At 37.3% G+C, this 17,655-nt stretch overlaps 1 protein-coding gene across 4 annotated transcripts in view; it reads right to left on the bottom strand.

Annotated features, from left to right (window-relative positions):
- Positions 1–12,199: 12,199 nt before the first annotated feature.
- tn (tripartite motif containing protein thin) overlaps positions 12,200–17,655 on the bottom strand; it is an 82,868-nt gene continuing 77,412 nt past the window's right edge. For all 4 annotated transcript variants that reach the window (XM_083120437.1, XM_083120440.1, XM_083120438.1 and 1 more), the window contains one exon: positions 12,200–13,189. In XM_083120437.1, the coding sequence (XP_082976563.1) occupies positions 13,102–13,189 (88 nt within the window). In that variant the 3' untranslated portion in view covers positions 12,200–13,101. The remainder of the gene's footprint in view (positions 13,190–17,655) is intronic.

Raw genomic sequence — 17,655 nt, 5'->3', positions numbered from 1 at the left:
ATTATTATCGTCATTATCAATACTATTATTATAAATATTACAGTAAAGGAGTAATATCGCCTGTGAATTTCGCATGTCTTTTGAATTTTAAGCAGTTCACCTTTTATAAAAATTGAGAGTGGTTGTAATCATTTGGGAAATATCATGCCATGAATACAGTCACTTTATTCAAACTCCTCGTCATTCTGATCTGAGTCTCTGTCCTGTAAGACATTGTTTTTACACTTTTCTTCATCTGCACTACAAAGACACAGTTCAGTACGTTGCAGGGATTCATCCCGGCATATTCATGAACATTTCCTCTTTCCGCAACCACATGTCAACTGTAATATTCTCTGAAGTTCTAGGTAGTGTGAATATAACAAGAATGATAATTTTGTCATCCTCATTTTGTTCATTCTTCATTCAACAGCATAATGGGTTGGGTAGATTTGGATGTCTCTTTTCAGCTTTCACTCCAATACTTGGAAGTAACTCCTGCTGGTGAAAGGTGTGAGGGTCACTATGGCGGCAGCGTTCACACTATCTACTAATGATATCCCAGTTTGTGTTTGTACTTGCAAAGAAGGCACAAAAGTGGTTGATGAACGCATTCGATGGCGCAGAAGATGATGTGCTTGAATCTCTTGCAAATCTTGGTTCTCCTGGATTCGATGAACAAGATGACAGAATGAAAGAATGAATTGATATATTTTACTTCTCGTTTCTGCTACTTTTGGCTAATTTCAAAGATGAAAATTAATTATAAGATGAAATAGATGAAAGGACAATCACAAACGCATACGGGTAGCACACAACTCAAGTCCCATAGGTCCAGATACCAAAGCATTAATTGATTGATTGAGTTGGTGTTTTATTTAAGTCCACTTTATGCACAGTAAGGCTAATTGGGACTGGACCTACAGTTTTAAGTGGGATTTGAACCGCTATATGTGCCTCCACCGGGTAACGAACTTGGGACCCCTTGATTACAAGGTGACGACGATACCACTGTGCCATCGGGGAGGCTCTAGACGTCAGAGCAATGTTAGACTGCAAAATGAAGTCCAGGGGGTACTTCGTGGAAGTGAGGTTGATATTTGTGTGTCTCTTACACACTGAAGATCTTATCTGTCATATTGACACTGCCTAGATCTCCAGAGAATATTTAATGAGGAAGTCACAGGCGACGTCATTACTCCTTTATCATAATACGGAAATGTCCAAAAAGTAGAAAAATGGAAGGGGGAGATCTGCGCTATCACCATAAATAATCATCAAGGAGTGTAACTCACCTTACGCCCATAGGCAACAGTACTGCTAGTGTCAAATAGGACCGTGATTGAAAGGTAAACAAAACACAAAATATTAGACAAGAGTGCATCATTCTGTATCTAACTCTCATTGTAATCGGACTACAATCTCTTGGTAAAGTGTTCAATGTACAGTAAGAACATGGCACAAAGACGTCAGTGAATAATCATCGGACGTCTGGAAGAAGGTCAAACACAGACTGAAGTCACAGCAGCGTTGACTGTGCCACAGTCATTTCCAGGTTTTGGCGATGGTTCCAAGACACAATAGATGTTCATGGTAGGCCAGAACAAGGTTGTTAATAAGTAGCAACGCCACAACAGGGCCGATATCTGGCTTTAACTGCACGACGAAACCGGACGATGACTGCAAGACAACTGTCCTCAGAGCTTGGACCCACCTCAGAGGTTAGAGTTTCTCTCGCCAAAGTGTGTACCGGAGACTCAGGACAGCTGGCCTCTATGCCAGATGTCCAGTAATGTGTGTCCCGCTTGATCCAGTGCACAGAAGGGCGCGCTTACAGTGCAGTCAGCATCATCGAAATTGGACCCTGAAGGAACGGAGGAAGGTGCTCTTTCACAGATCAGTTCAGATTCACTTTGCAAAATGATTCCCGTTGCACATACATCTGGAGAGAACCTCGATCACGATTTTATCCAAGAAATATCGTGGAAAGGAATCAGTTTGGTCGAGATGGAATACTGCTATGAGAAAACATCATGCTCAATGGACGTACGGAGCTGCACGTCTCTGCTGCAAGTACTCTTACTGCCCAAGGCACAGAAACGAGGTACTCCTACAACATGTGCGACTTTTCAGAGGAGCAGTCGGCTCAGACTTCAACTTCAAGGATGGAAGATGATAATACATGTGCGCATCGAACCAAGTTTATTGGATGACTTTTTTGAAGGTGAATAAATCCACCGCATGGACTGGCCACCAGGTTCCCAGACATAAATCGTGTAGTGTCTTAAGGAGACGAGTTAGCTCGAGATCCTCCACCAAAGACTTTTCCAGAGCTCCGCACTCCTCTTCATGGGAAATAAAACCAGCTGCCTGTAGAACTCTTGAACCACCTTGTAAATACGTCGTTGCATGCCACGTCGTTCACCCCATACAATCCTATTTTTTTCGTCAAGGAAGTATCTTCTATTTTCATACTTTTTGCACGTGTGTCTTTGCACTAAAAATTAAAACAATTGTTAATTTCATGCATTCTACTCTATTGTATACCATATAACGTTTTGATTAATTTTCAATATGTTTTATGTAGTTCTGTCACTTTATTAATAAAACATTTTCTCATATCTTACTTATGCTTAACTTTTGGACACTATAGTAGTTATAAGAAATTATAATAATATTTTTCATCTTTAAATTATTAACAGAAAATGCCTATGAAAAAATCTGATAATCCAACTATAAATCAGGATATGGACAGTATATCATATATCTTCTCACTCACTCTCTCTCTAACAATTGAATTAATTTGAAAAAATACTTACTTACTTTACTAGACGACACAAGTAGGCTGCATGCTGTTTGTTGGGTGTTCTTGATCACATATGTACATACAGTCGCACATACACAAAATTACCTTAAGTTCACAGTGTGACATCGTAAATAGATGATATTCAGCATGCAACTTCCCTCAAAATTAATTGCACGAAATCAAGCACGCAGCCATAATTCTGGCAAACACATTAGACCCTCCGTTGAAAACACATTGTGCAATGCATATGGTCTTTGCCGAAATGATTCAAGGTGTGATTATCGTGATATCTTTCTCGAAGCCGAACAGCAACCTTGTAAAGTGGTTACATGAGCGGAAGGAAATATTTCCATGTAGAGAGAATTATCAAAAATCATAAGCATCTAATGTTCAAATTACTTCAGGCGATTTATGCTTAATTTAATGTTCACTCATACCACAGATGTACGAAGGGCTTAGAGCACAAGAGTCATTCCATATGAAATCAACACATCCCACAACCTGACCATCTCCGATTTTCATGAAATTTGGGGAGTTAAAACTATGCATGGAACTTAGTAACTATGAAATTTTTTTGTTTCGTGCGTCTTGTAATTGTTAAATTATTCAAGGTCAAAGTTAGCATAAATTGCCTTTTTTGAGCCCGCTTAGCTATACTAAATCTGCTGTAACTCCGCCACTATTTCGCCTAGGAAGCTCAAATTAAGCTTATTGTACAGGGAATTGAACCAGCTTTCTAGTGATATATAACAAGCCTACCTTTGGATAAAAATATAATTTTGTCACGTGACCTTGACTTATGACCTTGAATATCTCAAAACATGTCATCACCAAAAATCGTGAAAAAATATATTTGGTCCCTCATACCATACTCTAAAACATATCAGAAAATCATTCTGGGACTGCAATGGGATCAGAAGATACAAATTAATATGTGTAACTATGTGACTGATAAAAGCCTCATTACATGAACTATGACGAGTCAAATGTCCCTTAACACCCCCCCTACAAAATGTAAAGGAGCTATCCTGTTTATGAAAGAAATAGGTTAGGCACAGGGAGATTCCGAGCTGTGTGTGTCAAACGCAGGGCCGGCATATTGTTGACCACCATATTGAATTCAACGCAAAAATGTCAAAGGAAAGGGTGTGATGCGATATTCCAAATCAGACTAGAATTTTACGAGAAATGAAGTGACGAAGGTTTTTCCAACATGTATTTAACCAGCAAAAAGTTATAACTACATGCTTGTAACCATTTTCACCTTTTCGAGGTGTTAAAAACAAAGCATTAGAATGCTCCTAACGTGTTAGGAAGTCATCGAGATCACGCTGACATCTCGGGAGAGAAAGAAGTATTCACACCATTGCATATGATTATAATCAGCAACATTCACCAAATAGTTGAATAGTGAAGAATAGTGGGAAAAGTATCTCAAACAATTACGTGACACTTCCTTTGGAATGAAAAATTCTTCAGTGACGAAGTTAATTTTTATGTTCACGGTAAAGTTAATAAAAAGAATATGCAATACCTGTGATTTGATAATCTACAGTAGACAGATCCCAGCCGAGTGGTTGTTGCTAGTAAGCTAATGATGTGGTATAGTGTATGGAGAACGGGAATGGTTAGTCCATATTCAACAACGGAACCTTAAATGGTGAGGGCTTCTTGGATTTGTTAAGTGAACAGGTTTTTAATCCTTGCTTACGGGATATGGCACTTTTCCAGAGTTTTAAAACAGAACAGTGTATGACCACACTATATGGACATTGTGGTAATTTCTTCACGGAAAATTTCTAGGTAGATTGATGAGCAGACGGGGATCTATTAAAAGGCCTGCACATTCCCCAGATCTAACATCTTAGGAGGACTTTTACCTTCAGATACATTTGAAGAGAATGGTGCAAGTACTAAAAGTCCGTGATATTGACCATCTGAAGAGAAGGCATAGTTGCTGTTGCGATGATGTTGCACTTGCTACATTGCCAAATGTTCTATGTGAGTGTGAGAGACATCAACGAGTGTGCTCACAGGAACATTGACAACATTATAATGTGCATATATCGTCACTAGACAACAAATTTTAACTTTTTGTTTTTTACAGAGGCCAAAATAGCTGATTTATATGGATTTGAGTGTGCTGAAGTTGAAAATGACAATTAAAAATCTAGATTAGCTCAGGTTTGGAAGTTATTGAAACTTTTATGTTCTTCACATATTACGTATAATGGGCCATAGTCTAACAAGCGTAGCACTGCCTAACACACATTTACTTACCAAACAATTGACAGTGGTTTTCGGGCTAATTCGATGCAGTGATCACAAATATGGAGTTAGTTTTTCTCGAATGGCTTTAGTTTTTAAGATACAGGGTGTTGAAGTTTATATTGCTACTGAAATACTGATACATATATTTTTCATATCCTATTCAAAATTTTTGAATGACAAGCTTGCTGATACCATATATCACATCATTCTTGTCAGACTAGTTTTTACAAAGCAAACTAACAATGCAAACTAGTAAAATGTAACCTATTCACAAATCATGTGAAAAATAAATCAAAGTGCTTTAGACTAAGTACATGAAATGCTAGTCAATTTAGTTAAATTAAAGATACACTATTAACAGCTACCTTGTTTACAACACGCGTTTTCTCTTCGCCTACCGCTTATGAGGAAGATGAGAGTCTTTCTGCAAAGTCCAGCAGAAATCTGCCAACATTGAAGCACTGAATCTTCCTTGGTATCGATGTTCCATTACAGAGATTTCTTGGTGAAACCTCTCACCATGTTCATCACTAAACGCCCCACAATCTTCAGGGAAAACGTCGATATGTGAGTGAATGAAGTGCATTTTGAGTGACATGTTGCATTTCAGTTTCTCATAGGCACATATAAGGTCATTCACAAGTTCAATATCATTTTCAGCCCTCCAATTGCCCAAGAACAATGACGTAACTTTCCGAAAACATTGCCATGCGTTTAGCTCATCAGGACCGAGAATACACTCGAATTGCTGGTCTCCAAGGACCTTACGTATTTGTGGACCAATGAATACTCCCTGCTTGATCTTCTCAGCACTCAGTCCAGGGAATTTTACACGCAAGTATTCAAGTGCTCGTTCGTTGCTCTTATTCACTGCTTTTACAAATGACTTCATCAATCCTAGCTTCACATGTAGTGGTGGTAACAGGACTTTACTGGGATTTACAAGTGGCTCCCATGAGACATTTTTCTTGTCAGGCAATAAAGCTTGTCGTCGTGTCTAGTCCTTCTGTTTGTAATGTAAATCCTTAGCACGACTGTCCGACTCACAAATGTAGCAGCAGTACTTAGTGTACCCACCCTGTAGGCCCATAAGCATACCGATGACTTTTAAATCAGCACATATGAGCCATTGATGCTTATCATAGTCGATGCTGTTTAAAATACCTCTCGTCATGATGTAACTTTCCTTTGCTAGGGCTGCATATGCCACTGGGATGGAAGGAAGCACATTGCCATTATGTAATAGCACGGCTTTCAAACTAGTTTTCGAACCATCTATGAAAAGTCTCCAATCGTCCTGTTTGTATAAGATATTGAGTTCTTGCATCAAACCTTCAACATCCGTACAGTATGTCATTTCGTTTGTTGTGTTGAAAAACCTTTCGAGTGGCTTTTGACGTTGGCGAAAAGTACATACTCGAGCTTTATCTTGCAGAAGATTCCACTCCATTAAACGAGAATCTAATACTTCGGCTTTATGTTTTGGAAGGTCCAAGTCTCTAACAAGATCATTGAGTTCACTTTGCGTGATTTTGTGCATTTCACTAGATGGTGTTGGTGTAAAGGTGGGATAGTTAGATGTGGAAGGATGGTATGTATCTGACTGGTCTTCATCTTCACTGTCACTAGAAAAGTTTATTGTTGTGGCTATTGGAGGATCTGGCACTGGAAAACCCACTCCATGAGGCACTGGTCGCATCGCACTTGGTATATTAGAATACTGTATGATGCTCTTCTTTTCTTGTTCAATCCTTTACTTAGCGGACGCACCAAGCAGAAGTAGCAATTTGTTGCGTGGTTTGTAGGTTCGCGCCAAATGGCCGGCACTGCAAAACGCATGGAAACTTTTTTTCCTTTCATCCATGCATTTAGAGTTACTGAACTTGTCGTACAACAAACATGAGGAGCCCATGCTTTTGATTGGTCCCCAACACGGCACCCGAAATATAGGAAATACGCTTTTTTCACTGCTTCTGACAATGTTCGCTTCCTTTGTCCAAAAATTGCATCTCCACATAGATAACAAAAATTGTTGGGGTTATTAACACATCTGCAGGGCATTATAACATCAGTTTTGATTCCACACAGTAACTCAGAAACTCACGTCACAATACACAATGGAGCACTCCGGAAGGCAAGCAATCTCAGACTGTGTTAGCTAGAAACAAACCACTGACGTAATATCACGCGGAGCACGTGTTCACCAATCGATATATCTGAGGATGTGGTCAAGGTCGTTGCCTCACATTACAATGTGCGTATATAACTGCGTGAAACACAGCATTCATTGGCATTCCTGAAATAACAAGAAAACGAGAGCTAAAAAACAGAAATAAGGACGTGACGACCTTCATATAGCACGAAAACGTACGAAAGCTTACCAAAATCTCTAAGATTGTTTTTTTACTTTATCTCAAAAACGGTAGCTAAAAAACAAAAACTATTGTCATTTTCGAATTCAGCGTACCAAAATCTATAAAGATTGGGCATTTTCCTTTCTGTAAAAATTTCATTGTTGAACAGTGAAATATGCGTAAAACGTTTTGCTGGCTAAAGATACGTTGGAAAAACCTTCGCTGCTTCATTTCTCGTGAAATTCTAGTCTGATTTGATATATCACAGCACACCCTTTCCTTTGAAATTTTTGCGTTGAATTCAATATGGCGGTCAACAATATGCCGGCCCTGCGTTTGACACACACAGCTCGGAATCTCCCTGTGCCTAACCTATTTCTTTCATAAACAGGATAGCTCCTTTACATTTTGTAGGGGGGGTGTTAAGGGACATTTGACTCGTCATAGTTCATGTAATGAGGCTTTTATCAGTCACATAGTTACACATATTAATTTGTATCTTCTGATCCCATTGCAGTCCCAGAATGATTTTCTGATATGTTTTAGAGTATGGTATGAGGGACCAAATATATTTTTTCACGATTTTTGGTGATGACATGTTTTGAGATATTCAAGGTCATAAGTCAAGGTCACGTGACAAAATTATATTTTTATCCAAAGGTAGGCTTGTTATATATCATTAGAAAGCTTGTTCAATTCCCTGTACAGTAAGCTTTATTTGAGCTTCCTAGGCGAAATAGAAACGGAGTTACAGTACATTTAGTATAGCTAATCGGGCTCAAAAAAGGCAATTTATGCTAACTTTGACCTTGAATAATTTAACAATTACAAGACGCTCGAAACTAAAAATTTTCATAGTTACTAAGTTCCATGCATAGTTTCAACTCCCCAAATTTCATGAAAATCGGAGATGGTCAGGTTGGAAATTGCTTATATATGTGTTGATTTGGCGTGGAATGACTCACAAGTGACGTAACGTAACTTCACTTTTCATAAAAGCTGAATTACATGTATAACTTAGAACTGTGAAGTACCAACATTCCAGTGCTAGAACTACGTATCTCTTAAGTTCGAAATTCCTGCTTATAGAGGCACCACTATGTTTGTGTTCCAATGGTTATACATAGGACTAAGCTTTCTAAATGTACCTTTCTCAAAACTGTCTTCAATGGAGTTACACTACTTGTGCTCAGAACCCCTCATGTATCTATCGATTTAGTATAAGGATGAAATGATGACTGCTTGTATGGTTTTGCTAGTTAGAATGCAGTTTTGTATGTAGAATTGGTTTATTTCTTGTTTGAATTTTTGCCGGTTGATTGATTGATTGATTTGATTTACATTACTTCGCATTTCTGCTACTTTTGGCTAATCGCGAAGATGCGGATGAGTGATGAAATGGATGAAGAGGCACACAAAGAACACACATGTACAGGCTGGGATTCGAACCAGGGACCTCCATATTTGTTTTCCTGACTTAATTATGCGTATTCAACTGTTTCTTCCCAAAGTGAACTGCGTGATGGCGTCTGTTGAATTAAAATTATACATTTCATTGGTTAGCATGCACGACGTGATCATACATCACACCGTACGGCTCTCCAGAACGTAGTGCAAACGGTGCAGACTCCAAATACACGATGTGACACCAAATCGACGAAGTAAACGGCTCGGTGTTGCACTTTGTAACCAACTAGACGCCAGAGTGCAAAGAGAGTAAAAAAAAAAAAAGCAGCGAACTAGATGGAGCTGTAAAGAGAGGAAGCATAAGAAGAAGAAGAATACGAAGGGAGAGACATAAAATGAATGGAAAGAGAAAGAGAAAGACATTGCATATACACGGAGAAACGGATGGTAAAAGTACGAAAGAGAAAGAGAGAAAGGGAAGAGAAAGGGGATATAGATACAAAAGAGAAACAAGCACGCACACACACACACACACACACACACACACTAAAACGCACACACGCACACAGAAGAATGAGAGGAAGGGAGCATATGAAAGAGAGTATTGTCCATTAGAAAGTTGCCCTGTTTAACTCAAGTCTCATATTTTACAGTAAATATAGAATATTCGTGCAGTAAAAATCGTGATAACTAGAAGTTTAAGCATCCATATTAGGCAGAAATACGCTTCCCCCACAGTTGCAAACTTCCACATAAAAAGTATGTAACTATATATATATATAACTTTTATATAGTTTATATAAAATTTATATATATATATATATGTGTGTGTGTGTGTGTGTGTGTGTGTGTGGGTGGGTGTGTGTGTGTGTGTGTGTGTGTGTGTGTGTGTGTGTGTGAAATATGCCCATGCTCTACACTCTGTCCCAGCTGTGAGAGGAACGGGATTCCGTAAAGGGGAGAAAGCGACTGGAGTTAGCAGCCTTTCCAGTAGCATGCACTGCTTCGCTCAGCCTTCTCCACCCCCACCCCTTCTCTGCATCTACCTGCGCCTTGCTCCAGAGAGACATGTACATGAACACACCACTGAACAAACAATTCGACAAACAAAGCCTTTTCTTTCAGCAGAAACTGTTATTATTATTATTAATAATAATAATATTTTTTGCTGTTTTTCAGAAAATCGTAGAAAAAATGTTACATTTGTTATTATTTAAGAAATATTTCTGAAATAATCAAGTCGAATATCATCCATTCATGATATTTGAAACAATCCTTCCCTCCCTCTGGTTATTTGTGAAGTTGGTTCCAGCTACGGGCCTGACCTCGTGTTAATGACATAAACGTCTCGCTAAACACGAGGCTAGAGGAGTTCACTGCTGAGCCCGAGGGGATGGAGTTTCGCGCCGCTTTGTGACTAATGAGTCTCGGAAGATGGAACTGGATCGACTGTCGGAAATTCCGACTTTTCCTCCCTGTTTCGCAGGAAATGAAGAGACCGCCAGTTGTTTCGGGAGCGTTATCTTTGGCACCCAGACGACCTAACTCTGCCAGATTCTTTCTTAGCCTCTGCACCAGACGCACTTATCCACCTCGGACACTCGCCTCCACCCCTTTCCTCCTCGTCGAGTCCTTGAAACTTTCTCGATGCTTCTTCCTTTTCCTGTCGTCTCCCACTCACCTTTCTTCCATCCTCGACCATTCTTGTTCATTATTTCTTTTGAACGGGGGCAATTTTCTTTCTTTCTTTACTTTTTCTTTCTTTTTTTTTTTAAGGAGTTCAAGTTCTGAACAAGATGGTGGTCGATTAAATAACATCTTTCCAAGTGTAGGCCAAAATTGCCAAAGGATATTTATTGATATACTGATGTAGAGTTCTGATCTGAGAGAATTATGGATACCTGCCGGATACCCTATTATGGTATCTGTAGAAGATAGATTATGAAACATCTAGAATGTTATAGTGTCTTTGTAAGTTGATGTGCAATTGTTTTGTTGATTTCGTTGTCAAGTATGGAGTTTTGTAAAGTACATGAGGATTAAATTGTTGTTTTATATGAACTCGAACCCGTGTACAGTGGGATCCATGAGTATTACAGCGGAAATTGTCCATCACCATATTCGTGCACTTTATTTGACCCCATAAGAGCTTCAAGAATTAAAAGAAAACTCAAAACAAGCTGTTCACATCTTCTGCACCAGCGTACATAAGAATCCATCGCTTAACAACACATACGATGTAACAGAAAAATAATGAAAATAGTCATGGACAATTTGCACGGTAATACTCATGAATCCCACTGTGCATTATTATATTACCGTGGTTGGTAATACAGCAAGTTGACGACTATGTATGAGATTCGTGGACATTTTCTGATACTCTCTGATGTGCGAAAAGGTAATATTTTGAACGGTTTGAACAGATTTGCGTCACTAATAGCGTTCCAAAGGAAAAGCAAATCAGTAATTTTATTGCAGTGAGTGGAGTAAATATATGATATTTTGAAAGATTTAATTATTCCAGATTCTATTACTAGAAAAACGTATATAGAAATAAAGATGATATTGTTGCAACTTTTTTCAACCTAAGCATAATGTAGTCACAGAAAGGTACTGTTTTCATCTTCTCCCTATCACCAAATAACCTAGAACTATCATCCAATTAATCCCCTATCCTTGTTGTTTCAAAGCATTTGTAAACTAGAGTGTGTCGGAAATAATTAAGCAAATTAGTAAAAAAATGTTCACTTGAAGTATGGAAATAGATTGAAGATTTAAATGTGCTCATTCTTTCCTCCCAGAAAATAAATTTTACGCTAACATATCACCAAACTACCTTACCATACCCTGTTAGAAAAATTATTTACAAAATACAAATCGAAAAAATTCAGCCATTTTTTTTGCATCAACCTGATACATTGTTTCTAATTGTTCCTCTTCAAGGAAAACACTTTTCAGGTGTTTCGTTTTGTTTGTTCTTACAGGTAATAATTTGCATGGCCTTAACATTGGGATCATATATTGAGATGTGGTAGACATGCAAGTACGCCTTTGTTCGGCTTGTAATTGACAAGCGTATAACAAAAACCTACTCTTGAATATCCTTTAGTTCCGCTATTGTGCACTTACAGAATCATTTACCTGCTGTTAGTGGGGGATCCGGGATTCCAAATTATAAATCCTATATCCATTTCGTTAGTATTAGATGTTCCGAAGCGAGATCTTTTAAATTTGAGTGATTTTCATTAAGAATCTAATATAACTAAATCGAAGTTATATTAATGTTTTTAATTCTATACAAATCATTGCCTGCTTAATTCACAAATAACTAATTCGAAACAACTTGAAATAAAATAAACAATGAAGTACAGACAGATAATTGGTAGACAAGAATTGATTTATTTACTTATAAGAAATTGCAATCATCTGCACACTTACATTCAAGAAAGCCATCAACCTATAATCTCATTGATTTCAAGTTACAGGTCAACAAATCACTTGGACCCTTCCTCAAATAAAACAATCTTGTTCTGAATTTCAACAACAACAATTACAAATGTGAGTAGTAGCATACATGTGAAGGAGACAGGGTTAAGTCAGATTTCTAACAAATCTAACCAACCATCATACATACATTTAACATGATGTACAAGTATTCATTTAAAATAGCAATCTCGTAATTTTTGTTTTCTTAATATATCTTTATCACATAGCACAATATCAATACCCAAAACTGTTCTTTAGTAATTTCTGAAGTACTTACTTCAATTCTCCAAGCTCTAGTCATCAGGTAGATAACTATAAACACTGGAGAATTGCCATATTGAACACAGATGTTGTTTGTGCCAGTAATTTGAAAAACTTGAATATAGTGACGCATTTATGTCAATTTGAAATGTACAAAATGGGTAGAGTAAGGTTCATATCAAACTGGTAAATCTTTGAGTGTCGTAAACGCTTTGTACAAACAACAAATAAAAAATGCAAAACTTTAGTACAAATCCGAATAGCATATCCTTAGTTAAAACTACAACCCCAAGACACTTTGAAAGACACGTTATCTTGGAAGTTCAATGGAATTTCTGAAAATTTAAAAAAAAAAAATATTGAAATGGCGATTTGGCACCTCTCTGTTTGAAGGTCACAGCATGACTTTCAGGACATTGTCCTGCTATTGAATAAATGTTGAGGACAGTTTTTATTAATAACTTCAGAATTCTCACTTTTTGCTTATACGATCATATCTTCGCTATGCCCATCTTCTATGTAGATTCGTTTCTTCCTCTAAAATGAAAACCTTGGCCATAGCGAAGTGGGTCTTTGCTGTCTCGTGTCTGATTTTGACAGGGGACTCTTTGCTTGCAAGGTAGATCTGAAAGACAAAAGATTATTGTAAATTATATGTTCATTGCCGTATGAGCGTCCTAGTCTAATGAACAAGTTAAATATATGATAAGAAATATGTTCATATATTTAGTTCAAAATTTGACATGATACGTAGTGCTGACACGTTTTGTAAATAACGTAAATGTCTTATATTTTAGAAATCAAAATGAATACAACATTTTTTAAAAAACAATTACATACTACAGACAAATTGCATATCAAAATTAGGACTGAAGTCGTCGTGAAGCACCCTCGTTGTAGTAGTTACTTCGTACAATAGATTAGAGGTGATTCTGATGAAAATCTTCATTCCAAATAGCGAGCAAGCTTTAATGAATTTTTGCAAAAGCGGGAGAGATAAGTCAAATTAAATGTCACACTTAATGGTAAGGAGCTCTTGGATTCAATACACATTAGTTTCGGAAGCCACTCACGTTGTGTATTGAACTCGCGAACTCTCAGCCGATGTTCACAGGTTCGAGTCCTGGTGTGGGTATTTGTGTTCCTTTGAGTATGTGTGCTCTTTCATAAATTATTTCCTCGTCGCATGCTACAATATTATCTTATTGATTCTCATAATCCAATTCTTAAAATGATAGTTCATTATACCTAATTACACTTAATTTAATTTAATTATATATCAGAAGTAAGGAACAATTTTAAAATAATAGTATTGGTTTATTAGTATTGTCATTTTATGCTTATGTCATTCCCCCCTCCCCCTGAGGAAAGTGCCTGGATTCAACGCTGATCATATACCTTCATCACTTTCATTAAATTGTGTGTGACGTAATAAATGTTAAACTAAATATTTTAAAATTGACTGTGAGAGATTTGTTTCATATTATACTTGTTTTCAACTATTCTTTATGTCACATTCCCATAACAAGTCCACAGTGTTAAAAGTACACTAGATTAGTTTATTTTTATTGTGCATGGACTTTGCCGAAGACACTTTAGTGATGTTTATATGAGGAGAGGTTACGATGCTCTCTTTGCTCTTGCATCTCATAGTTGGCTGGTATTAAACGGAAGTCTTTGGCTTCCGTCGCTAGGTGGAGCAGTGATGCTCTCTTCAATGGATTTGTGATTTCCTCTGTAAGTGAATCTGGGTTGCCACGACAGGGCTCCCCGTTATGGACTGGCCCTAGTTGGAGGAAGCGGTGGCCGAGCGTATAAATAGCCCAGGAGAATGGATCCCGTGCCAAATAATCACGGGATGGCCATGTGATCTGGCGCTGTCAGTCCCCTCTCATCCCTCTTTCCAATAACCGTAAAACCTTTCGTCGATGCAAATTTGATGATTACAGAAACATTTCAGCATTGATTGTTTTGGAATGGTCTTTTCTTCTTGCTTTCTTTTAGAAATCGCTGAGCAGTTAAGTGATTACGCCTTGTAATCAAGGGATCTACGGTTCGATTCCCGGTGAAGGCATATTAGCACTGGTTCTGATTCAACTCTAACGGCTTCGGTTCTCTTTAAAGTTTATTTTGTTCACCGGTAGGCTAATGCAGTTTATAAAGCGTTTGCCTCCACCAGTTATTGAACGCGGGACAACTTGATGACAAAGCGACAACGTTATCACTATGCAATCGGAGAGGACCATTTCCACTGAAAAAGTATGGGTCAAATCCCCAACACCCTATTCAAACGGAAAACTTTAGTACAAATCCTATCCTTAGTTAAAACTACAGCTCCAAGATACTTTCAAGAACATTTTATCTTACAAAAGCCTTGGAATTTCTGAAAATTTCAAAATGTTTTGATTGATTGATTGAATGATTTGGTTTATTTTAGTTCGCATTTCTGCCACTTTTAGCAGATATAGTTCATATGATGAAATTCATGGAGGAACACTTACAAAGAACGCGAATGACCAGGCCGGGATTCAAGCCCGAGACTCTAGGGTCGTAACAAAATGTTTTGAATTGACGATTTGGCACAGCATGAATTTCGAGATATAGTTCTGCTATTGAAAAATTGATGAAAACGGTTTTCACGGAAAAAGTCGAAAATCTTATTTCAATAATATTTGGTTTTAATAGTATTTGCTTCTGCGTAACAAAAATAAATATTAAATTCCGGAATTTCTGCTTTGGAGGATATTCATTTGAATGAGACTGTTACTAGAGTGTGCTTCTTGACAAATCGCTGGAAAACCAATGTAGTTTAAAGAGATCATGTATTATGACCAAACACAGGTAGGAAACTCATATAAAGAATTGTTCCTACTGTTCGTCGGAACAAAAAGTTTCATCAAATGTCGTCAATACGATTGATACATAGAAATATAAGTTTAAGAGAATTCACTATTCTATCTTCCCACATATATGACATTTTTGTGTACGTGACTGGAAAATTGAATGTAAAGGGCAAACACATGTAGTACTATGAATTTTTTCAATACCTTTATACCTTTTACAATAGAAACTTGATGGAAGGTGTGCAATTCATATATTTTGCAATAGTCATCTTTATATACGAAACAATTACTTTGCCTGATATGTGCAAGTTATTGCTATTAATTCAAACCTTTATTAACTACTGATCAAAATGAGTTCATGATGAATATGTTACCGAAATTGCTACACACGTGAATGACACAAATAACACTGATGAACAAATTCAAACTTTTTTTTGCTCCTTTGAACGAAAATAGGTGATTATTTATAATTCGACCCTGCTGAATCCAAATCTGAAAGTAGAAATGCTGTATCACCTATCGTTTTCCCTGGATTTTCATTTTTTGTTTTTAATAACAATTTAATTCCCTTTGTAATAATACATCGAAATTTGAAATTATTTTTGTTTGTTTGCTCATGAAATAAGATTTAAATATTGAAGTGAATAACTATGAAATATAAAAAAATTAAAATATATATATAGGACCGATTTTGACTGTTCAATGAAGAAATTTCATGCAAAAAAAGGAAAAAAAACACATTTTTACTCGCATTTTCAAAATTTCTTTCTTGAACTCTGCCGTTTGTAACTGCCACCAGAAACCTCTTCCTTGAGGTTCCAACTATAGTCTGCTAATATGGTCTGTACCGATTTTCCTGCATATCGTTTCTCCATGACAGAAATATCCTGGTGAAATCTCTCGCCGCATTCGTCACTAACCGCGCCCAAGTTAAGGGGGAAAAAGTCCAAATGCGAATGTAAAAAGTTGAATTTTCAAGGACATATTGCACCCTATGTGCTGATAAAACTTCAACAAGTTCTTAACAAGTTCCTTGTAGTTGTCAGCTTTCACATTTCCAAGAAAATTACAGCATACTTGTCTGAAAGCTAACCATGCGCATTTCTCTTTTTCTGTTAGCAATTCCACAAAGTTGTCATCATGAATGATCTCACGGATTTGCGGCCCAATAAATATGCCTTCTTTTAACTTACTATCACTGAGTTTAGGAAATGTTTTTCTCAAGTACCCAAAACCCTCACAGTGTTTATCCAAAGCCTTAACAAAATTTTTCATCAGCCCTAACTTTATATGCAACTGTGGTAACAAAATCTGGTCTTTCTCAAGTAGAGGGTGATTCCTAACACTCTTGTCTCCAGGAATTAAGTTTTTTCGTATGGGCCAATCCACAATGTTGTAATGTTTATCTTCTGCCTGGCTGTCCCATTCGCAAAGAAAGCAACAAAATTTTGTAAACCCAGATTGCATGCCTAACAGTATACTAATCATTTTGAGGTCTCCGCATATCTGCCAACCATATTTTTCATAATTTATCACTTTTAATATTGTATCCATACTTTCATATGTTTCTTTCATGGTGGAAGAATAGGCAAGGGGTACTGATGGGTATATATTCCCATTATGCAACAATACTACTTTTAAACTATTCTTAGATGAATCTAAATATAGTCTCCACTCGTTTGGGTTGTGACTCCTTCCAAGTTCTTGCGGAAGTCCTTCTACATCATTGCAGTAAGTTAACTCATTACTAACAGGAAAAAAATGTGTCCGTGATTGTTGGCGTTTCCGATATGACACCTTAATACCATCTTGTAATAAATTCCACCCTCTGAGACGAGAACCTAATAATTCCGCTTGAATTTTAGAAAGGTTGAGGTCTCTGACTAGATCATTTAGTTCGCATTGGGAAATAAAGTGAGGTATATTTGGATCAGGAAAATTTGGATCGGTGTTTGAATATGAGGGTCTGGGTTCATCATCTGGAGAAGCACTGCTTGGTTCTGTTTCATCCACTGTCCATTCTTTAGGAGGCTTAGGAATTGGAATAAAATCATGACTCGTAGGTTTCTTGGCTGAAGGAACATCAGGATAAAATATAGAATGTTTTGATTTAGAACTATATCCACTATGTTTGTTAAACAGAAGTAACAATCCGTAGTATGATCTTTCTGTTCTGTCCATATTACAGGGTTTCCGAAGGGCATTGATTTGTGAGTGCCATTAAGCCAACCATGTAAAGTTCTCGAAC

The sequence above is a fragment of the Lepisma saccharinum genome, chromosome 4 (genome assembly GCF_977018435.1).
Source record: "Lepisma saccharinum chromosome 4, izLepSacc3.1, whole genome shotgun sequence".
Taxonomy (NCBI): Eukaryota; Metazoa; Arthropoda; class Insecta; order Zygentoma; family Lepismatidae; genus Lepisma; species Lepisma saccharinum.
The sequence above is the reverse complement of the archived record's forward strand: the minus strand, read 5'-3'. Positions and strand labels throughout refer to the sequence as shown.